The sequence below is a fragment of the Thamnophis sirtalis genome, unplaced genomic scaffold (genome assembly GCF_051295495.1).
Source record: "Thamnophis sirtalis isolate CommonGarterSnake01/CBP01778 unplaced genomic scaffold, rThaSir2_p1.2 scaffold_9, whole genome shotgun sequence".
NCBI classification, from domain to species: domain Eukaryota; kingdom Metazoa; phylum Chordata; class Lepidosauria; order Squamata; family Natricidae; genus Thamnophis; species Thamnophis sirtalis.
In genome coordinates this window covers 41,021,284-41,046,535 of record NW_028261389.1, presented here as the reverse complement: position 1 = coordinate 41,046,535, position 25,252 = coordinate 41,021,284, and the positions used below count along the sequence as shown (strand labels likewise).

General features: G+C 36.0%; 1 protein-coding gene across 1 annotated transcript in view; it reads left to right on the top strand.

Moving 5' to 3' along the window:
• Positions 1-25,252, top strand: part of TMTC2 (transmembrane O-mannosyltransferase targeting cadherins 2) — a 221,772-nt gene that overhangs the window by 141,137 nt on the left and 55,383 nt on the right. The window contains exons 3-4 of the mRNA XM_087723389.1: positions 4,309-5,131; positions 15,178-15,292. Of these exons, the coding sequence (XP_087579515.1) occupies positions 4,309-5,131; positions 15,178-15,292 (938 nt within the window). The remainder of the gene's footprint in view (positions 1-4,308; positions 5,132-15,177; positions 15,293-25,252) is intronic.

Genomic DNA, 25,252 nt, shown 5'->3' with positions numbered 1-25,252 from the left:
TGAGGGTATCATTAGATCCTTTTTTTATATCAAACTCTGTTTTAGCATTCAAATGAAATATGCATTAGAAAAAAATCCTACATATATCCTTTTTCCTGGTTGCTAATTTCAGCATCTTCTCTGGCTGGAAAATTGTACAGACGAAAATAGATCTGTTTATTTTGAGAAAAAAACTTCAATGCTGCAAAAAACTAAAGCATAGTATATTTTGAAGCATTGACCTTTTGTTTCCATCGGAAACTGTGAAGTCCTGTGCTGCCCCATAGTGACTGCATGGCAGATGAATGAGAGATTCCAGAATAAGATGTCATTCCAGAATCCCAAGATTGGATTCAGGGCTCAATGCTTTGTAAGAACCTAAACAAAGTTAAAACTACCACCTTTTACTTCCAACCCCATAACCCAGTATAGACCTTTAATTAACTTATGTTTTTATTCATTTTAAGTTACCCTATGTCTTCCAGCTACTCACAACTTCAACAGTTTCAGCCTTTCAAGGTTGGAAGTTGCTCTATGTCTTTTCCTAGTTAAATTTGCTAAAGGCATATTTCTTCAAGTTAACTTGACTGACCAAGTTAACTGATTCCTCCATATATTCCCAGATTGTACTATTGTTTTATTTCATTGTTTAAAAAGGTTGCCATCAGTTTTTTCACAGTTTTAAATTTTCAAAAGGTCAAATACTAAAAATGATTGAATATGATTTTAAAAGCAGGATCTGAAAATGTGTTTTCATAAAATACATATAAATGTATTTTATATTTTTTATCTCCTTAAATAGAAAACTGGTTGTATTTTTGTTTTTGCTTTTTTTAAAAAAAACCTGTATTTTTTTCTCTGCTTATTTGATCATAAAGTTAATAATTTCCGTAGGGTTTGTGCATTGAGATGTTGAAATGTTGCTTCTTCTGGTATTCTATTTTCTGTGGGGAAAATTAAGCAATGTTGTTTATGTTAAAATATGTTGCTTGTTTTTATCTTTATTTTATGCCTGTGCATTTTAAAACTGAATTACTGATATTGAATATACATGCCGCTCAGAGCAGTTAATGACAGGGTTATAGCCTACTTCAATCAGCAGATAAACAACTAAGAAGCTGAAGTATGCATAGGAAGCAGCGTGTTTACTGTAGGCAATCCCAATGTACTGTCAATGGTTCACACTTTTGGTAACCATTTGCATACTGTATTCCATGCAAGCTAAAATATCCAAAAGAAGTACAAAATGAATTAATCATATGTGCAAATAATCACGTTTACCTTTTTTTACATTTTATTAAAGTAGGGGAAGGAGGAGTAAATATATATAAATTTTAAAGCTGGACTAAGCACAATTAAACGTATAGTTTATTGAGTTTCTAAGCTTTATCTGTTTTGTTCTGCTTTTGCAATGTTTTTCTTTTCTTACCTGAGGAATGGGAGAGAACAGAAGAAATCATGCTTGCCTTCTGGAAACATCATGTGCTACTGGATAAAAAGAACTTTGCATTAACAAAGTGTTAAATAATAGTGTAATCTACTTAATTCAGCAGAGCTGATGATAATGTTCTGCAGATTTTGCAGTAAGGAACACCTGTAGAACATTTTATTGATGGAAGCCATAGCAAACATAAATGGCACTTCAGTTATCCTTTTTGTTTTAAAAAGGTTTCTCTTGGAGGAAAACCATAACTGATTAAAGGGTTAGAGGTTTTAATAAGGATATAAAAGCTTATGGCAGATGGGATAGATTAGGACTCTTAACAGTACAGTAATCTAATCATTGTTGCCAAGCATTATAAAAAACTCCACCTCCGGTTGTGTTTTATCCAGAAAAAAACTGCAAGAATAAAGTGCTGTTGGTATGAAGAGTTAACAGTCCTGAAGCTGGAAATAGATAGTTTCTGAACTTCCAGTTGGCCCATTGGGCCCGTTTTTCACTATCCCCAGGCTCCAAAGGCGTTCCTGAAGCCTGGGGAGGGTGAAAACAGCTTCCCCCAGCCTTCCAGAAGGCCGAAAATCAGCTGACGGCACGCGCATGTGCGTTAGAACTGACGGCTTGTGTGCTGGAAGATATGGCTCCAGGTGCCATCATGGTACTAGAATCTTATGGTGGGCTTCTGATCCCTTCCTTCTTTCTTACTATCTTCAGATATATGAAAAAATATTGTCAATCTGGAGAAGAGTTCGAGCGATACAGTGCTTCCCAGAAAGAAACCCAGATTAGTTGATAGGAGAGTGGGGAAGAAATACAGAGTAGTCCAAAATCTAAAATATGTTAGGTGGTTAGAAGGTGTCCTATCCCAGTTCACGCAGCTCACATCAAGGAGTTTCAATACTTTATTGAGACACTGCAAGCTTCTAATATTATTCCCCAGGTCTCACTCAACACAAAGTCCCACTGAGTCCAAGTCTGCACAGCCAAGGCACGAAGTCATAAGCAACACAAAATCCAAGGGCAAGGCACAAGTCCACAAATCCACATACAAAGTTCAAGTCCAGGCATGAGTTGAAAGTCCAAGCACAGTTGCTAAAATCAAGATCCACTACCACTTGCATACTTACACTGATTCCCTTTTTGGGGAGTAGGTTCTATTAGCTTTGCTGTAATTCTGTGATTTTTTTAAGTTTGATCATAAAATACCATTGCATAAATGGGATTTGTATCTTGGTTAATCTTAGTTTGATCATTTTATTTAAAAAGTTGATTCCCTAAAATATGTGTTGCTTTGGATAAAATCTCAGATTTGGTCTGTGATAGGTGTGTTGGAGTGCAAAAGTTAAATTGGATAGAAGACTGTAAACAATTAAAATCTAAATTATATTCATATTAAATTAATAAGTATTCAATGAATTATTCTAATTCTGGCACATTAAAAAATACAATTGGTTAGAAGATTTTGGTGTCTATTCAGAGATACACAAATTGTGCAACATCCCAACTTTTATAGGGTAGATTCTATTAGCTTTGCTGTACCTGATTCTTACATCCTATCATCTAGAAACACACACACACACACACACACACACACACACACACACACACACACAACAATATTTGGGAGAAAGTTAGAAAACAGAATTTTTACATTGTGGCATAAAATGTGTCAAATGTACATGGCATTTATATCATTTTTAGAAAAAAATATGAAAATAGAGAAGCCAGGAGAAGTTTTGGTATTTAGAATGCAGATTATTTAATAATAAATATAATATCAATGAGACTAACCATTTTAATTAAAAATCTGTTATTTTGTTTTCTGAAAAGTTTATTGCTGTTTTTTGTTGTAAATTGCCCTGAGTGCTGTAGCAGTGTGACATTAGAGAAATATAGTAGTAAAATAGATTTCTACTTTAGTATGTATTGTACCATATGTTCCTGCAGCCATTTATTAAAATAATTTAATTTGCCAAAGTTTGTTAATTAAGATAATAGGAATCTGCAATTAAAATGTTTTTATATTGTGAAGCACTGTTGGATATTTTTTCTGGCTCACACACTATCTTGTATTATGGCCAGTACCTTGGTGGGTATCATGAAATGTTTCAATTTAAAAATCCAGTATGTGCTCTGAGTCACATTTCAACAACAACAATAATAATACACACTAACTGTATCTACCATGAATGTTATAGAGTAATTCAAACTAATTGCTCATAAGCTGCAAAAAATAAATTAAAAGTATGCGTTAAAGTGTTCTTTTAATCACTAATGTGATCTTGTTCTTGAATTTTGCATTCTATGCAATAGTTTAGTGTAGCTGAACTTGATATTTTAATAATGCTCCAGATTTGACTTAAAAGTTAAAAAGCACTAATTAAGATGAAAGTAGTGTCCATCTTCAAACTGTATGCAAAAGAAAATAATGATCAATATGTATTTACTGGAATACATATTGTATTACTGGAAATGCCAATTTAAATTGGTTTTGCATAAAAAACATTAAATAGTAAGCCCAGAGCCAATATTTCAAAGTTCATGTCCTCCAGATAAAGTGTGTCCCAACATTGAGAAGCAGGCTGGAACAAATGAGAGCTATTTTATAATAAGTTGCACTTATTTCCAAAATAATTTAATTCACAATGAGATAGTGACCTGTTGCAATAAATCAGTAAATGAGGAAGTTTGAGAGACATTAAAATGTTATCTGGTTTTACAATGAAATTTTAGCAGCAAAAAAAAATCCTATAAATAGAATAAAAGGATGTAGAAATGAAATTTAAATATAAAATATTAGCTGAGAGATCTGAACTAAGAATATATGATTTCCACAGTTTTAGCAAAGAATTAGGAAGTATAATTCTTTTTTCTCTTTTTTTCTTTTGCAGAGGAAGAATTGGCCTCTTCTTTTGAGCATTGGTTTATTGATCTTCTGGGGAGCTTTATTGCTGGGTCTTCGCTTCTACTGGATGGGGAACAAACCTCCCAGCTTTTCCAACTCTGACAATCCAGCAGCTGACTCAGATAATTTTTTAACAAGAGCTCTGACCTTTTTTTATTTGCCAACCAAAAACCTTTGGCTGCTATTGTGCCCAGACACTCTTAGCTTTGATTGGTCCATGGATGCTGTGCCTCTTCTCAAAACAATCAATGACTGGAGGAACCTACACACAGTGGCCTTTTATGCTGGACTCCTCCTCCTTACTTATACCAGTTTGAGAAATTCCAGCATAGAAAGAGAAGGCAATGGGAAAAGTATAACAAATGGCAGACTTAACGGCAACGGTCACAACTACCTATCTGAACTGGAATATAAAGAGCTGAGGTCCAGTTTTGCATCTAAAGAAGAAAATGGCATTAACAAAGGCTTACCACACAAACCACACATCCCCTCAACAGAGAATATTGTGGTTCTGTCACTGTCTTTATTAATTGTTCCTTTTATTCCTGCCACAAACTTATTTTTTTATGTAGGCTTTGTTATAGCAGAGCGTGTGTTGTATATACCTAGTATGGGCTTCTGCCTCTTGATCACTGTGGGCACAAGAGCCCTTTATGTCAAAGTCCAAAAGCGCTTTCTGAAGAACTTGATTTTTTTGGCTACTGCTGCGTTAATTTTTCTTTACGGACTGAAGACATTTGTCAGAAATGGAGACTGGCAGAATGAAGAGATGCTGTATAAATCAGGGATTAAAGTAAATCCAGCTAAAGGTAACATTTTCCATTGGGGTTGTTTGCAACAAATGGGTCAGTTTATTATGTATTTTTTTAATCTAGCTATACCAGTTGTTTTTGGAAAATGCGTAGATCCTATATATACAATCATAAATAATTAAAGTACAGAAATAATGTTCTATACTGAAATATAATTTCATATTAATTGCTTATTCAGAGGATTCACTGAATGTAGGGTAAAAACAAGGTGCAAACTACAGAATTTTTTTGCTAATATGTTTTATGTTTCTGAATCTTTGTATTACAATATCTCATGTAAGAATAGTTCTTACAGAAACATTTGAAAAAAAAGTAGGTAGTTTGAATTATTTACTGGTTGCATTTTTAAATTTATGAAAATATGATTACACATTTGTCTTTGTTTAATTGGTATGAGGCAAGAGCCTCTGTGACTGGAAAACCAAGAGTAAATTCTGATAAATTTAATTGGCACATTGCTTTATTAAATTCATTAATGAATTTCAACAAATAAAAACTTAAACAGAAAAATGAGTGTTCAAGTTACTGTTTCTATTCAAAATAATCTACAGTAAGAAAATGCATAAAATCCCTCTTCCTCCACCAAAAGATCTTATGCTATAAATTGGATACAGTCTATTAATGTACTATCCGTTTAAAAAACATTTATGAGACTAAACATTTTTTGCTACAGTGCTACAGCAAAATGATTGATTACATTTGTTAAGGTTTCTAGGATTTCTTGAACTGTACATAGATGCAAAAAGGGAGACGAAGGAAGAGTGCCCATTTACATGAATCATCTTTATCCAATTTTCCTATAATATGCTATGGCACAGCTCATTCTATTCAATCCAATCTGTTTTTACAACCGTGGGAGTTTGGAATCTCAGGAGGAAAGGCCTAGGAAATAAGTTCTATCCTTGAATTGCAGAAGATTTTCTTGAATGAATGAATGAATGAATGCTTCCAAGGCTCAGGAATGAAGACAGAGTTGAATGGCATCGTCTGCTTTCCATTTAATGTTTTGAATCCTAATATCTATTGTTACTATTCTATTTGTATTTTAATTACTCTGTTCTGTGATTTATGTTTTGATACCTGCATTCTTTTTTCCCTAAAATATTGCTAGTCGAATGGTAGCCAAATATTTGAACTTTTGCTTTCTGTTCAGTGAAGCCAGAAGCAGAGGATAATGGAAAATGTTAGCCAAAATATCTGGAAGACACTAGATAATCTTCACCTAGTTTGCATATGTCTAACTTCTCCCCACACCCCCCACCCCAATGTTTCCATAAATTTTTATTTTTCCAAAACTAAAATGGAAATACAGAATAAAGAAAATAACAAAACAAGTATTGCATACAAGATACAGAACAGGGAAAAGGGGTGGGTGGGAAGGTATATATAACAAATATAAAATTAACAATAAACATATGACCTCCACCCTAGTTGAATGCTGAAATGCTGATACCTGTATTTCACACAAATCTAATAGGTTCCCTCCCTTGTATTGTTGGTCTACAAATGGCTATACATTTTTCGTCTATACTTGCTGAATTACTAATTCACATCACATTCTTTTAACATATGCCTCACATCTACAAATCTATCAATGAAATTGACCCAATACCTGTTCACTATAAAAAAGTATTAACTGTTATCCACCCCGAAAAATAAATACACACCTTTTCACAAGTTGCTCTGCCAATTCCACCAACACATATTGTTCACCCAGAAGAACTCTCCATTAATAGATTAAAAAAATAAATAATGTGAAGAACTTTAATCAAAAAGATTAGCTGTACCAATAGCTGAAAAAAATTAATAATAGTAGCATGTAAAATAGTGATAAGCCTCTTTTAACCTCTAGTGCAGCACCTAATTTAATAGTAAGATGTTTATTCATGAGTCTAGTGATCAGATACTAATGAACTATTCAAAAGCATGACTCGCAAGTTTGCTTATTGTCACTGAAAATGACCACAGATATACAGAGAAGAATATACTAAAACAGCTACTGTCTTAAAGGGTTATGTACAAAGGCTCTGATCACTAGTTGACAACAAATGACTTAAGGATTCAGATGCCTATCTCTATATCAGTTGTCATGCCTATTCTTTTTCTCATTTGATATATTGTTTTGCTTTCAAAAGAGTGACATATATTATTATGTCACTCTTTATTTTTATTTACTTTATTAAATTTATTTGCTGTCTGTTTTCCTGCAAGGCAACTCTGTAAGGTTTGGGTGGCGTTAGTTACCTATTGAATTTGGGAAAATAGTAAATATGGCTACTTAAGGAAGTTCGGTGTCTCTGAAAGACTGATACTGTCAAGTATTTATTGACAGCTTGCTGAAAGCCTAGTAAAATGACAGTCATATTACTAAAATGGTTTTCAGACTTATGAGGCAATTGACTTGTATATAGAAATTCCAATTGGTCATAATTCTTTGAATAGACTGACCACTAACAGGTTGATCACACCATAAGTATGCTATCATTCATGGACATTGAAAGATTTATTGGTTGTCAGAATTGAGTGAATATGAACATTTGTGATATTTGCTGATATGCATTTATATATGTATCCATATGTATTATTAAATTTAGGAGTTGAACACGTGGAAACCATTTATTAATTTTTAGAGAATTTGTTTTGACAAGTTAATTTTGTAATAGCAAAATAAATCTACATACTTATGACAAATATTTAATAGTACATGAAATTCCAGATAGAGATAAAAATTAACTGTATATTAAAATATTTTAAACTATTTTTATATTTATCGTCTATACATAGTAGGCTCTATTGAATAAATATCTGAAAATGAGATATGTACAACTAAGATTTTCATTCTCCATCCCATACGTCTGATAAGCTGTGTTAATATCATAAATTTATATAAACAAATTTATATAATTCAGTTAGACTTAGCAGTAGACTTATATACCGCTTCATAGGCCTTTCAGGCCTCTCTAAGCGGTTTACAGAGAGTCAGCATATTGCCCCCAACAATCTGGGTCCTCATTTTACCCACCTCGGAAGGATGGAAGGCTGAGTCAACCCTGAGCCGGTGAGATTCGAACCGCTGACCTGCTGATCTAGCAGTAGCCTGCAGTGCTGCATTTAACCACTGCGCCACCTTGGCTCTCAGTTATAGTATATTGTTGCTTTGAGCTAAACATAAACAATATTTAATATTTTATGGTTGGCTTGTAACAATGGATAAAGTAACCTTCTCCATTAATAGGGTGTGAAGCAGAAAAACAATGTGATATCACAATTTATTAGCAGTCAGTATCAGGAAATTGAGTAGCAAAGTGTGGGCAATGACTAATAATAATGAAGCTTAAATGTATTTCTTATCTATTTTATTTTAATGATCCCATTTTAAAGAATATATTTTGAGAAACTAAAAAGAATATTTAAAAAATTTAAAAAGCATAGAAATATATGCATAGAACAACCAGTCTTTGAAACAGTGTAATAGTGTTTATCAAATAATATCAGCAAAATAGCAGGGAAAGAAATGCAGATAGCATTTAATTTGATAGAATTATCATATGCAAAACCAGTTGACATTGCTGTTAGTGGAGCAGTATGCAATGTGCATAGTAACAAGATGTCTCAAACCCACACCAAGGATAAATATTCTTGAAGCATGTAAGAGCAAAGCCGAATTAGAAGATGAAGGAGATAATTTATGGAATAAACTATAATCTCAGAAGAGGACATGGCTGAGAGATCTGATCTCCTCTACGTTACTTGGAGGACATTAAATAGGTTGAAGGTGGGAGTGCCTAATATGTGACTAATATGCTCAAAGTGGGGTTTGCTGCAGTGGTGGGTTCCTACCGGTTCAGACCGGTTCGGCCAAACCGGTAGTGGTTTGGTGGCCTGGGTCACTGGAACTGACAGTGACCCAGGCCTGCCATGCTCCCAAACTAGTTCTCCAGGCAGCACCGTAGGTGCTGCCATCTTGTTTTTTGCTTCTGCACGTGCACAGAGCACTTTTATTGCACTGCACATGCATGCACTGCACACATCAAGTGTGCGCGCACAAGCAAACCATCAATAGTGACTGCCGGAATTTAGCCCAGTTTGCTGGCATTTAATAACATGCTGTGTGACTGTGGAGAGAGACAGAGTTAGAAAGCAATTAATGTTTATGTCCATGTAGTTTACCTATTTTCTCCTCAGAATTGCTGATTTCTGAATATTAAGTTCTCAATTTAAAAGACACTTTAGTAGACTAAATTAAATCAACTAGTTAATTCAAATAAAATTAATAATTATTTAAAATTTCTAACTTAATTAGAAGTTGCATCCATTCTATTTATTTTCTAACTGGTTACAATTTTATCGGTTTAATATTCCACATTCTCTCCTAAGAATTGTATTTCTGTTCTATAAACAATAAGCAAGTGGTTGCAAGACTGATTAAATGCAAATTGTGATTAATTTTATTCACATTATACTGTGCTCTTCAATAATTCTCATTTTTAAAAATCTTGATTTCATTCGCTGTAGTCGTGTGACTATAAATCGTAATACTATATTCTAATAAAGATGGCTGCTCTAAAGTGCTTCACAGAAAATAGGTAAAGATGGTGGCCTACTCATTAATGAAGATATTATGAACTTTGGTCTTTTTCAGTGGCCTTCATGGGTATATATTTTGTCATATTTTTGTGAGCACCACTCTTTCTGGATGCAGAAAGAGACTTTGGTCTTTGGCTCTCCCTGTGTGGATAAAGGATAAATTTCTTGCAGATACAAAATAGTTAGAGCTGCAGGACAATGTTATGAACTTTATTGGGGTCACAAAACTGATAGCAAGTGCTTGACTGACTAAACTGTGTACACTAACCTTGTAAATACAGATGCAAATCCACCCATTGCATGGATCCAATATGACTGGTCAGACAAGCCCGAAGCCTTCCTCATGTCCAGAGGTGGCTCCTCCTCTTTCTCCTCCTCTTGAATAGCAAAGCTGTATCAAGAACAGCTTTTGAAATTCTTCTATCTTTGCTATAGAATTTGAGAACTTCTCAGCACCGCAATGGATCAAATGTATCTTTTGGCTATGGGTAACTAGTTGTAAGATATTTGAATGCTATTCAAATTAAGTAATGCTGCTAGTGAAACTTAATTTTAGCATTATATAGCCCTCAGTGCAGGAGTCTTGGAAGATCATTCACTTAATATGTACAGAACAGGAAAACTCTTCAGTAATTTTCCCTATGAATACTTGCTGTTCATTTACTTCAATAACTTTTTTGTCATAGATATTGTTAATATTTTTCTTAGGGCAGGGGTGTCATACTCAAGGCCCGGGGGCCAGACCCAGCCCACAGAGTGCTTAGATCTGGCCTGCGGGTCCGCCCTGGAAACAGCGAAAGACCAGCCTATGGTGCCTCTGCCAGCGAAAACAGAGCTCGCGAGGGCCGCAGGTTCGGAAATTCATTTTCTCTGGCAGAGCGCTTGGTCCGCCACAGGGCCCCCCAACATGAATGATGCCAAGCTGTCCACGCCCACCCTGGTCACACACATTCCGGCCCCCTGCGGTCAAACACAACCCGGATGCAGCCCTCAATGAAATCGAGTTTGACAACTCTGTCTTAGGATGTGAAATTGAATCAGAGGGATTTAATTAGATTTAATATTAGATTTATCAAAAGATAGATGGAAAATAAGGTCATTGCCAAAAGAGACATGAAATGTGATTTATTTCACTGTAAATAAGACTTGCATTTGATAGACAAGTCAGTAGAATTATTTTGTAATATCTTATTAATTTTTTTGCAGTATTTATTAAAAATTCCTGGATTCTTGTGTGTCTCCTTGATTAGTTCCGTCCAGCTTGTTGGAAGGAAACCTGGCATGTTTTTTTATTCATATGAAAGTTTTATTTCATTGAAGAAATTATGCATTAACAATAGTTTTTAGGAACTGATTGTGTGTACCTTGCATATAACTTCATATACCCCTGTCTTGTTTCAACTAAAATATATGGGGGGGAAATGGGGAGGGGATTTCTTATTTTGATCATGTTAAGGTTTTTCTATTGTTTCTGTTTTTCCCTCCCATTATGATTAGGATCTTTATTTACATGGATTTTAGGACGAGCCAATTCCCAATAACTCTGTGTACTTTATATTAGTACATAAAAATAGAACAATAAAATAACAGATGCATGTCCAGAAAAAAGCTCCATAGAGTATAAAACAAAAATATTTTTGGTTTTATTGCTAAAATCAGTGGTATCATTTGCAAAATCTGCAAGTGTGGTAGACTCACGCAAGGCATTTTCTCCAATCCATAAAATAGCAACCAAGCAAGAGACTATGGATAGGGTTTACATAGTTAATTGCATATTTTATTTGCAATTTAACTTTGCCTGTAGAAATTAGCTTCCTCCACTGGAAGAGACTGTGAAGTACAGTTAGGCCTTGACTTTCAACATTCGTTTAGTAACTATTCGAAGGTACACTGAAAAAAAATGATTTAGGATTATTTTTCACACTTAGATTGTTATAGCATCCCCATGGTCATGTGATCACAATTCAGGGGCTTGACAACTGGCATGTATTTATGACAATTGTACTGTCCAAGGTCATATGATCACAATGTGCAACCTTCCCAGCTGGCTTCTGACAAGCAAAGTCGATGAGGAAGCCAGATTCACAAAATGAGCCATAATTCACTTAAAACTGTATTGTTTAGCAATGGAAATTTCAAGCTCTGTTGTGGTTGTTACCTCAGGACTAACTATAACATGTAACCATTCATGTGTAATAATCAATTCAAGTGCACCTGTAATAACCATTACCTATTCAAATAAAAAGCAATGTTTCTAAGCCATGAAACTGGCCCTAATAATATGTTGTTGTTCTTGCATACTCAATATCCCAAAGGTGCTTTTTCAGGAGGCAACTGGACTTTCTTGTTTTTTCTTTTGAAGACGTTTTACTTCTCATCCAAGAAGCTTCTTCAGCTCTTTATATTATCCCTTTATATTAAATTCCTTATAAATGTCTTCAAAAGAAAAAACAAGGAAGTCCAGTTGCCTACTGAAAAAGCACCTTTGGGACAACTGTGACATCCATGACTGAGAATCTCTACAGACTTCTAGCTATACAATTTGGGATGAACACTCTTTGAATGGTGTGAGAATAGGAATGGATTTCCAGAGAAAAAATTGTAGACTACAGGAACCAGGAGCACCACTCAGGTGACCCTGAAGACACAGACAAACCAAATCTTCAATGACCCTCCAGAACAGTGGTTCTCAACCTTCCTAATGCCGCAACCCTTTAATAAAGTTCCTCAGGCCCCAACCATAAAACCATAAAATTATTTTCATTGCTACTATGTAACTGTAATGTTGCTACTGTTTGAATCATAATGTAAATATCTGATATGCAGGATGTATTTTTATTGTTATAAATTGAACATAGTTAAAGCATAGTGATTAATCACAAAAACAATATGTAATTATATATTGTGAAATATTTCTAATTACAAATAAATGAAATTTTGTCTTGAAGCATGGTGTAGCACAGGGGTCGGCAATCTTAAACACTCAAAGAGCCATTTGGATCCGTTTCCCACAGAAAACACAAAACCACAAAACCTGTATGGGTGTGGCAAACTCAACATCACTCCCACCCAGTCACATGACATCCCCCCCCCAGACATGCCTACCCAGGTTTCATGGCTCAGTGTTTTCTGTGGGAATAGGGTCTCTCTCTCTTCTCTCCCCCTCCCTCTCATTTCTGTTTTTCTCTATTTTTCCTTTCCTTTTCTCTTCTTCCTTCCTTCCTTCCTTCCTTTCTTTCCTTCCCTTTCCCTCTTTCTTTTTCTTTCTTTCTCATTGAATATGATCGCAAATCCAAAATAAAGTTATTAATTGTAGGAAATTGCTTCTCTGTAATCTTTTCATAGTGAACTCTAAGTTGATATATATATCAATATGTATGTATGTATGTATGTATGTATGTATGTATGTAGTATTTGTGCTGATAAATAAATAAAGGGAGACTAGTATAGATATAGTATAGATTATTTATCAGCACAAATACTACACAAATGTAACAAAGGCAACAGTAAAATATTGGGCTTTCTGTCTGGATGGTCTCTTGTGACGAGCCGATGGACAGAGAATGGAAGCAGTTAGCTTCCTCCTATAATTGGGGCTTACCAGGGGTTGTGACTTTAAATATATATAATTTCTTTTGAGTTTGACAATATATGTTATCCGAAATGATAAATAATCTTATTTTCAGATGCATTTTTTTGCCATCTCTGTTATTTTCTTTAAAAAAAAATCAGACTTGCTTCCAATTTGTGCCTTCTGGCAAACTGCAGTTTTCTTGGCAAGAGATCTAGCTTGCCATTGCTTTCATCATAGGTCTGAGAAAGTTTCTTTCTTTCTTCCTTACTTTTTCTTTCTTTCTTTCTTTCTTTCTTTCTTTCTTTCTTTCTTTCTTTCTTTCTTTCTTTTCTCTTCCTTTCTTTCCCCCTGATCTGTTTCCCTCTATTTTCCCTCTCTCCCATTCTCTCCTTTCAGTTCTCTTTCATTTCTCTCTCTCTCTTTCTCCCCTTTTCTCTTTCATCACTTTCTTGCACGTGCAAGCAAAATACCCTCCTGGGATGGGATCACGGCAGCGGGGACAGCGACTCCTTCTGCTGCGACCACTGAGAAGTGAGTAGCTGGCTGTGCTGCGCAGGAGACTCCTCAGCGAGAGGAGCAGCAGACATGTCAGTCTTCTGGCACATCTCCTTCCGCAGCGCAGGGAACCCGAACTGCTCCCTTCCCTTCTCGCCAGCCTCTCTGCAGGAGGCTCCTCGGTGACCCCTGTGAAAAGGTCGTTTGACCCAAGAAAGGGTCACTACCCACATGTTGAGAACCGCTTCTCTAGAAGGATGCAAATGTCCAGCTGTCTGAAAGGAATATAAATCCTTCCATTCCCCATTGTCCTGTCAGAGCTGAAGAGGTTTCTTGGATGAGAAGCAAAATGTCTTCAAAATAAGAAAGTCCAGTTGCCTCCTGAAAAGCACTTTTGGGACAACCATGACCTGGATGACTGAGAATCTTTACAGACTTTCAGTGTCCAATATTTCATATATGAAAAGGTTGCTCCTATATTTCAGTGTAGAAATTGCAACAAATTTGGGGTGCTGAAAATATAGAGTATATGGGTTTGGAATTAAAACTGGCTGTTGTTCAATGTGTATATTGTTATTGCTAGTATATAAATAGCATAGTCCCATGATGGCAATTCTATGGCACACGTGCCACAGGTGGCATGTGGAGCCATTTCTGAAGGCACGCGAGGCATTGCCCTGTGAGCTCCAGCCCGCATGCGTGTGCTGGCCAGCTGATTTTCAGCCTTAATTTTTGGTCATTTTTCGCCCTCCAAAGGCTTCACTTCAGTCTCCGGGGGGCAAAAAAATGCCCACCGCACAAACAGAAGTTCAGGAACAGACTTCTGGTTTGCGCGCTGGGCTGTTTTTTGCCCAAAGCCTCCAGAGGGAGAAAAACTGCCCAACAGGCAACCTGGAAGTCTGTTCCCAAACTTCCGGTTTGTGTGTTGGGCTATTTTTTACCCTTTCCAGGCTTCTGGAGGCTTCCCTGAAGCCTGGGTAGCATGAAAAATGGCCCAATGCGGCCCACTGGAAATTCGGGAACAAACTTCTGGGTTGCCCGTTGGACCATTTTTCTCCTCCTGGAGGCTTCAAACTGGAACTCCAGAGGCTTCAGTGAGGCCTGCGGGCATGCGCGTGGGGTGTGTGTTGTGTGCGTATGCATAGGGGCAGGGCATTGCATCATGGGTATGGGCACATGCATGCTCCCTCTGCTTTGGGCAGGCCTCGACAAAAAGGCTAGCTATCACTGGCATAGTCTAATGAAAATGGGGTGGGCTGAGATCTTAAAACGGAATCAGAGTAAAGGTTGTGTAGGTTTTCTTGTCACAATAACTCCTTATTCAGACACTAAATTGTATTTAATTGGACTGCAACTCCTTCTCAATATTATTTTCTTCTCTTGGCAGCATGGGGTAACCTTGGAAATGTTTTGAAGAGCCAGAGTAAGATTTCTGAAGCTGAAAGCGCCTATAGAAATGCCTTGTATTACCGCAGCAACATGGCTGATATGCTTTATAATTTGTAAGTATATATGGCTTTCTTTTTATGTGTTTGTCGGTGAATAAAATCGTTTATTAAGATTCAGGAAATGCAGATTATATTTAGTTATTTCTTTTCCTCTGTCTTTCATCTCTCCTCCTGCCTTTGGTTAGCTTACATTAATCTTATTTCAAACTCCAACATAGACAGATTTCCTTCTGTTTTTCACATTTATCAGATCATCAGATATTTTGACTCTGCTTTGCAGTGAAAAAGCAGCTAATTTCCCAGAAGATCTAGTGGGGTGCTGTATTTATGAATAGCCCTTTAGATTCATCCCAGCACCTTGCCACAGATCCAGCTGACTAGAATTTACCAGCAGACCCCAAGGCACTGCAGCAGTTGAGATTGCTATTTTATCAACTTCAATTGGTAAATCAATGGCAGCTTTTCTTTGTAACAACGATTTGGAAACTAATTTCCACACTGTGGCGGTCTATTTAGACAGCTGCATTGTGGTGTACTTAGAAGCTTGCTTGAAAGTTACAGTTAATGTTGATTTTCTGTATACAAAATGCAGAAAGTGTTTTTGGCTCACACGAAAATGATTGCAAGCACAACTTAAAACATGGCTTGAGAAATATTTCTTCTCCCACTGTAATATCTATTCTTGGTTACTCTTTGTAACATACTTGGCAATTGATTAGAAGCAGCCAGAATGATTACTTGTCCACCTCATTTTGTCCACCCAGAAAAAGCTATTGTAGAGAGAAAGAGATGAAATATTCAATGCCATGCTTTGAACAATTGTTTCATTTTTTCTGAAAGAGTCATCAGTGTTTCAATTGAAACTCCAAAGATGGGGAAAGATGTAAGGAGGTAACCTTACAAACACTTTCATTGTTATTTTGGATTTTTTTTTTCTTGAATTTCAGAAGTGCTGAGGCTCTGGGGAAGTAGTTAGGATGTTCTGGAGCATAATGCTATCTGTGGGGTGGAATTAGGGCCTGTTGGTTGCTTTAGACTACTAGAAATATGAGGAAAATATATCTAGGAGAAAATATATCTGGGAGAAGAGGTGCAACCTTCTATCTTTAAGACAAAGCAGCTGTTCCTGAAAAGGATTTCCTTTTGGACTGTCTGCAAGAAATAAGCATGGATCTACAGATCTATAATTGGTTTAGTCCTTCCTGAGTGAGTAGGTTTAGTTGATGATAGTGATAGAAGAGGAGTTGACCCTGTGTTATTCCTTGTAAGATATCATACGATTCAACTATATATATATATTTGCCACCCTCTAACAATAATATCAACATCTAATGATATTTCAATTTGGAGCAGCAATAATTTCACCTTCAGTACACCTAAAGTATTAAAATGATTACCAAATTTTAGGAGATTAAAATAATGCAATTAGTTTTTATAATGCTTGTTGCCAAAAAAAACCAAGCACCTTAAGTCAATATGTAAATTGTGAATATTGAATGGAATACAGAACTGGAGATTTCCATTTTTTAAAAAAAAGAACAGGAGATTGCTTTTATGTCTGCATCAAAAATTTAAATAGATCTTATACTATAGCTTGTTCAATAAAAATTATAGTTATAATCCATCACATTTGTTTAGAAAAGAAATGAATAATTCATAGTGCTGTTGGAGATTCAGATAGTGAGAATTGCATATTTTTACAATGTCATATAATTCTGATGGTCTAGGAAGTCATACATATATTAATTGGGATAGATTTTAATATTTTTCTAGCCAACTTCTTTTGATTTACATACTAACTACTTGGGATTCCACAGCTGGAGAGCAGAATTTCTCTGTTTCATTCTTACTGCAAAGAGGCTTATTATTCCACACCCAAAAGATAAATTTACAATTCCAATTACTTAATGGACTGAAGACCTGATGTTGCTTGAAATCTCTGAACAAGGTGCTTATTGATGTAGACTTTGTAGAGATAATTATTATCAGACATGGTCATCGCTTTATTAAAATGTTTGTGTAAAACTCTACATGCACACACATCGAAAGAAGAGTATTTTATCCATTATTTATTATGTCCAGAGATTTTAAACTATTGTATGAACTTTATGTCTACACACAGAGACTGTTGTATTCATACCTAAATAATCTTTGCTTTAAATTTCACACAACCTGAAAACTGTGACAGATTCACAACAAGCAAGCTGTAATTCAGTGTTTTATGATAGTCATATAGCAAACATCAGTTTAGGGTTTGAATGAAATCAGAAACTATATTTAATTAAATTGTCTGCATTGTAGGTCATAAAAATGTCTTTCTGCAGATACAAAAGGGTTGTGCTAATAAGACAAGATACAATCATCCAAGCATGACTTCTGTAGGAGAGATTATATTTGCAGCTATCCCAACAGCAGTTTTGGGCACTATGGTTGCATTCATGTACATGAGAGAAGATAATTAAAAAGATTGACAATATCTTCTTGCAAACTAATTAGCAGCAGCATCAAAGTTAGCTACAATGAGTATCTGCTGTGCATACAGAAATGCTTAGATTGAGCATATAAATACATGTTTATATCCTTGAGAATACATACATATGTATATGCATGTGTTCTCAAGGATATAAACATGTATGCATACTCATGGAATATGTGTACCTATATGTATGTGTACCCATGGGAGGGAGGGAGGGAGGGAGGGAGGGAGGGAGAGAAGGAAGGAAGGAAGGAAGGAAGGAAGGAAGGAAGGAAGGAAGGAAGGAAGGAAGGAAGGAAGGAAGCACAGTCACACACAGAAGTTTTCCACTGTTTTTACTTTGGATGCATCAGAAAAAAAATAGGATATGAAAGATAAATATTTTACTTTCTGAAGATATTACTCTTCCATCCCCTCTCTATTTTTCTGATTGAAAACATGTAGGTTATGGACATCACATTGTTCTAATAAAGTTTACTAAACAATATTAAATAAATATTTAATTATTTACTAGAATTCAATATACATTCTTGCATCTGCTTTGCATTTTGCATCTATACAGATTTTAAATAGCCGGTGAAAGAGCCCTAAAAATACTTGCATTCTGGAAAAAAAGAGAAAAATAAAATTGAATTGCTACACTGACTGCCAATATTAAAATTGCTAATAAAAGCAAAATGTTCATTCTGAGGTCTGCTAATAAAGAGAATAGAACATTAAAAACTTGTAGAATAAACATGATATAATGCAATGCATTATATTGAATATTTCAAAACTTAATGTTTTCAATATGGGAAAGCAATTTATCTAATATTCTTAACAATACAGCCTTTCAAAGGGAAGCAAATTTTTAAAGATAATATGTTATCAAAGAATAATTTTAAATACATATTATGGAACAAATGAAAAATAATTTGTGCTTACTTCAGTATCCTAATTCTGATATGATTTTGAATCTGAAATAAGCTACCACTAACTTTATATTAGCCCTGTGCAATGATTATGGATAAAAAGTTTACTTTTTTATCCCTTAATAGCATATTAATTGGATTGTCTACCAGAATTAACAAATAGTAGCATTTTAGCACCCTAAAACATGCCACTCTCTTCCAGTAATAGTGTAACAGCCTTTGCACAATAGAATTCGGAATTTTTGCAGAATTCCATCAATGGGCTTGGTCCTATTATGAATCATATAAGCTACCTGTCACAGCTAGAAAATTGAACATTTCAGTGGAACACCCTGCACTATTGCCAGAATCTATCTGCCCCACATCAATCATATTAGTAGAAAGTCCACATAACCTGTTGTTGAAAACCTCAAGCTCCTGCCAAAAATCAGCTGGCTCTCTAGATGCCTCAGAGCTTAATTGTAGTGCTAAAAATTGGAGTACCTCTGCCATACACTTCTTATAGCTTTTGGCAGTAGCACATTGTCAGTTGAGCTAGGAAACCTGATTGATAGCTCAGATTATCATCAGTGTAAAAGTACAAGAACAATCAGCAAAGACTTGCTGGGCTGCACAACATTCAATTAGGACAGTAGCTGACATAAGCAGCAGCTTATCACATGCAGTAGAAGTCTGAATCACATATGACGAAAGCCCTTTGTACAACTTTACCCAAGGTTCAGCCAACTTAGTTTTATGAAATTAATGAGATTTGGACTTGGGTTTAGTGGAAGTATCACAGTCTTGGGTAGATTACTCTGGAGGAGAAAGCAAAGCAAAATGCATCATGACTGCTGGTGGATCATGTATCCACCCCCAGGAACAAAATGGGTCTGGCTCATACCTGAATATTTGTAATATTTCTAGAGCAGAATTTGATCTATAGGGATTTTGCATGCTGGAATTTGTGCATTTTAGAATGAGATTAGAATTCAAGGCTACATCTTGAGTAGATCGAAGTATTTAAGAAAGTTTATGTAATATATTTCTATCTCTGTATATAGGTACTGTTTTCTCTCTGAATGGGTATGAAAATTATTGCATATATGCACAATTACCCAGTGATGGGTTTCTATTATTTTTACTACCGGTTCACTCATGAACGTGCACGCGCTTGCGTGCACGATGATTCTGCGCATGCAGAGAAGCATCTGGGCGGGTGGGCGGAGCCTTCTGCTGCCAGTACTACCGGTTTACCCGATCTGGGCCGAACCGGCAGCAACCCACCTCTGCAATGATCAGAGTTCAGTCTTCAGTTTATCAATCTGATATTTTGGCTGCAAAAATGTGAACCTTTTAATTCTTTTTGTGAAGAGCAAGTGTTGCAGATCTTTATCACCCTTCTCCCCCTCCCCCCAAAAAAATTACAATGGTTAATTTGTTGTCATTAATATTTCATTTTCTATCCTTTATCCAGCCAAAGTTTTCTGCCTTTATTACTGACTTTGGCTTTCACTGAGTCTTAACCTTGAATCATTCTATTAACTTATCATTAGAGAAGGTGGCAGTTCTAATTTCCTCTATTATTATTTAGATTACTATGATTAACAGATTGTCTGCCAATAATTCTAATATACAGAACTGGGAAGTACCAGCATACAGTGCAAAGATAGAATATAGGCTCTCATAAGACAAATTATGCCTATGGCTAGGGCCTGAGGCTATACCTATAGCTCATTTCTGCAGTATGCATCAGCAAATGAGAAAAATGGTAGAAATTTGTCCATTCCCTGTTGCTGCTATAAGCTAGTCTTAAAGACTGAGATATATGCTGGTGCTGAATAGTTTATGAAGCCTTTTGAACTTTAATTTTTTTGCATAAATATGACCTAAAACATGATCTGTTCTCCACATAAATCCTAAAACTTATCATCATCCCATTGATTGAAAGACCTGACTCTAATGTCCTCACCAAATGAATGATAATCCCTGAGATTTACATGCACAAATATGTAGCTTTGGATCAGGGGTGGGTTCTGGCAGGCACTATTGCTGGTTTACTCATGTGTGCACTGCACACATGCATGTACAGTGCAATAAAAATTGTTCTGCGCACAGAAGCGAAAAACAAGATGGCCTGTTCCAGCGACCCAGGCCACCAAACCACTATTGGTTCAGCTGAACCGGTCCGAATCAGTAGAAACCAATCACTGCTTTGGATCATTTTCCTTGATAAATAAATGACCCAATATAAAGTTTTGGATACATTTGTTTCACTGGGTTCTGTTTTTCCAGCTTTAGGACTTGTGTAGTAAACAGATCACATTTTAGGTCATATTTGTGCAGAAATATTAAGCACCATTGTATGATATATAATTGTGGGTCATATTTTTAATGAGCTGCCAGTTGACCCTCAAAGTAAATGGTTACAAGAAATAAAGCCTATGGCTTCATCATCTTAATTAAATTATTTTTTAATCTCAACGCTATTAGTGCATATTTAATTTGGGGGGTTTACTTCAAGAAATTTATAAATGACATCAGTTACATCTTTATGAGTTATGTTTGACCTAAATATTAGTTTGTTTTAGCATTTGGGGGATGTTATACAATTAAGGAGATTAGGATTTGGGCTGCAGAAGAAAATAATATCGTGAAAAGTACATGGATTTATGATTGAAAACTTGATCAGTTGGGTCAATGCGATTTTACATAACTTCATATGAAAGAATACTACACAAAACAGAAAATACAAAGACTAAACTTTGTCTAGTAAATTAATGGTGTTGTAACAACCTGTTTACAATATGTCTGGAGCAAAAGGTCACAATATGGTAAGTTATAATTTATTTGTCTTCATAAAAATGAATTATCTAACAAGATAAGATGAACCAAGGATATTTCACAAACGCAACAAAATCTCAGATAAGCCCCAAAGGAGATGCACCCTAATTCCATACCTAGGAGAACATTAAAACTCAAATGGAGGGCAAACATTTTAGATTTTAGAAATTTTGATTGGATTGATTTGATTGGTTCAGGAGGTGTCCTTGTAGACACCCAGCTGGGCACTATATGATATCAGACCCAGAACTCTGGCTTTAAATAACTTAATTTCTGCTGAGATGTAGTTGTTGCCATGTTGACTTGCATATTTGATAATTGCAAGGGATACTCTTTGCGCTCTTACATTAAGTTCACTCATTTGATTGGCCTTGTAATTGGAAGATTGAAAATAAACACATAGATATTTGAAAGTTTAAGTTGCTTAATAAGTTGTCCATTGATCTTTCAGATTACTGCAAATTTAAAGCACTTTCTTGAAAGTACTAAAACATTGTTTTAAAATAATTATTTTCAAGGAGTTCCCTGGAGCAATAGAATGATATGGTACATACCCATATGAGTTACCATATTTTTCAGAGTATAAGATGCACTTTTTTCCCCTCTAAAAAGAGGCTGAAAATCTGGGTGAGTCTTATACACCGAATACAGCATTTTTTGCTTCCTGAAGCCCCACCCCTTCACCAAAATGGCTGTGCATAGCCTTATGGAGGCTTTCAGACATCTCCTGGGGGCTGGGAGGGCCAAAATGAGCAAAAAATGGACTGTTTTTTTGCCCCCCCTAACCCCCAGGAGCACTATGCATGCAATTTTTTTGACAAAGAAACGGCCCGTTTTTTGCTCATTTTTCCCCTCCCTCACCTTCCCAGGACCACTCTGCAAGCCCCCCCCCCCAAGGCTATTCATGCCTTTTTAAAAAAGTGGGCCCGTTTTTGTGAAAAACGCATTTTGGGGAGGTTTGCAGAGTGCAAAAACTTTTTCCCCCTTTTCAGAAAGCCGTTTAGTTAGAGTGGTTTATGAGAATTACATTGATCAAGTGCTATCCCAGCAGAAACAAAGTTTTAGGTGCTACAGGTTGTCAGCTATTTCCTTCTCCAGCACATGGATAAATACTCCTGGAAACATCTACCCACCTACCTACCTACCTACTCTCTTTCCCTCTCCCTACCTCCCTACCTATCTACTGTATTTCTCTCCCTCTCCCCCCCTCTATCTCCATATATATCTATCTACCTACTATCTCTCTCCCCCTATACCTATCTACTGTATTTCTCTCTCTATTTTTCTCTCTCTCTCCTATCCCTTTATCTACCTACCTACCTAACTAACTACTCTCTCTCTCTCCCTACCTACCTACTGTGTTTCTCTCTCTTTCTCTACCTCTCTATCCCTCTATCTACTTACCTACTTTTTTTAAAAAAGCCTCTTCAAAACCTGGGTGCGTCTTATACTCCGGTGCTTCTTATACTCCCAAAATATGGTACATAATAGACACATCTTCAGCGTATAGGAGAAGAGGGATAGCCGAAATAAAGCAGAATATTTGGGACCATGACTTCCAGTCTGATAGAACCAGTCAGTGCAATCTCCCTGCCTTTTGAGATTATTCCTAGTGAGTTGTTTATTTAACGTTTCACATGCCCCACACAGTATATTTTTCAACCTGGCTGGAGTTGATATCTTACCCATTCAGTTGACAACAGCATATATTATCCTCCCTTATGAAAATCGCATCTGAATAATAAAATGCATTACAGGCAGTCCTCAATTCACAAGTACAGTTGAGACTAGAACGTCCATTGCTAAGTTAAGTGGTTGCTAAATGAGTCATACCTCCTTTTATTACCTTTTTAATCACAATCATTACAATTATTAAGTGAATTGCATCATTTAGTGAATCCAACTTCTGTTCTTGATTTTGCTTGTGAGAAACTGGCTGGGAAAATTGCAAATGGCAATCCTGTGACCCAGGGATACTGTAATTGATGCAAATGCATGTCAGTTGCCAAGCTCCTGAATTTTGAACATGTGACTGAAGAGATGCTGCAGATGTCGTATTTCAAGAACTGGTCATAAGCAACTTTATTTTTAGCACCAATGTAACTTTGAATGAGCACTAAATGAATGCTTATAATTGGAGAACTACCTCTAGTTTATACATTGTATGTACTTTATACACAATGATGAACAGATTTGATACTACTTACTGTTAGAAAACCTAGTTCCTTCTCTGACTATGGGATGATCAGTCTTCTTTGAAGTTCTTTCCAAGAACATTGCAAGATTATAGCAATACTGTAGCTATGACTTATCGAAGCCGTTTGATGCTCTCTTCCTATTAGTGATTGCTTCAACCTGACCTTACACTTTTCTTTTTTTTAAATAAAGGTGGATTGTATCTGCTCATTTGATGTATTTTTTTTAAAAAATATTTTTAATTTAAAACAAACACAATCCTTCTTTACATGCTGTAGAAAGTGTATCAGTTGATTACAAAAAGACTTTCGTGCATCTCTTCCACAGTCAACAAACATACTTCATAATAACTCAAGAATTTTAACTCAAATATTTAAACATGTCACCATCACCATATCTCCATTTTCATTTGACTATAATTGTTTAAGCATCCTTCATCATAAAATATACCAACATTTAATACATAACCACATACTGGCCTTTCAATTACTATTTTTAAGATCCTCCACTAACACTAAATCCTTATGTCCTATTCTAGCTAAACATCCATAATATTTAATAACCATGTTTTCTAACCCTTCTTTCCAAATCACTGTTTAAAATTTACATCCAGTTTTTATATTATACCCATTTCTATATATACGTTGTTATTCTTATCCCTCCTTTATTTGACTATATCCTGTATCATAACATTTCCCCCCCAATAATTGAAACTTTAGCTGCATCTAAGTTGGTTCCCTTTTTATTTTATTTTATTAACCTTTATGTATAATCCAAAGGGATTTCTAATCTTCCTTACATGGATACCTGTTCTGACCCCCACCTTGTCCGTTCAGAAACGAAAGCCAAACAGAACGTTGAAAGGAATGTTTTTTATCAGTCCCGGCTCTTGCTGGCTGCGAGCCCAAAATAAACACAGATAATTGCTCTGGCAAAAGTCCTATAATTCATAAACTACTGCAAAACAGGATTATATAAATCAAGTCACTTATCCAAGTGGTCTTTTCTCGATGCTTGCACGTAAAACGGGGAACGTTGACTTCTGCAACCAGGGCGTGGCACCATCAGTCTCTTTATACACAGGCGAGGATCCCAATGAGCAACAACTGCTCGCAATCATCTCCTTTGTCCTTTACGCTGAGTAGACCTAAGCCTGCTTGCCTCCTGATACAACTCCCAAATACTTTCAGGAACATTCCCCTTGATCCAATGCTCTGCCGCCACCTGGTGGCCAACCAGACTCTCCTCGCCCTGCTCGAAGTCGACACCCTGTCCAGGGTCCTCCACCTCCTCCAAGGCCAACTCATAAGATCCCTCGCTGTCAGAGTCTGGCGGCAGCTCTAACGGCTCCTGCCGGGCCACAACAGGTACCATTCCATATTCATATCCAATTATACTCATCATAGCACTACACATTGTATACATTAGTAACGTTATCAATTATTTATTTAAACTATATCTATTGTCAATAAATTTCACTAAGTTTAATTAGTTTTAAATTATATTCTTCCATCTATCAACCTATATCTTTCCAATAGCAAAAGAGTCTCGTATCTTTTGCCATTTGTGGTGCCATTCCTCTAATCATCTCCTTGATCAACTTTGTAT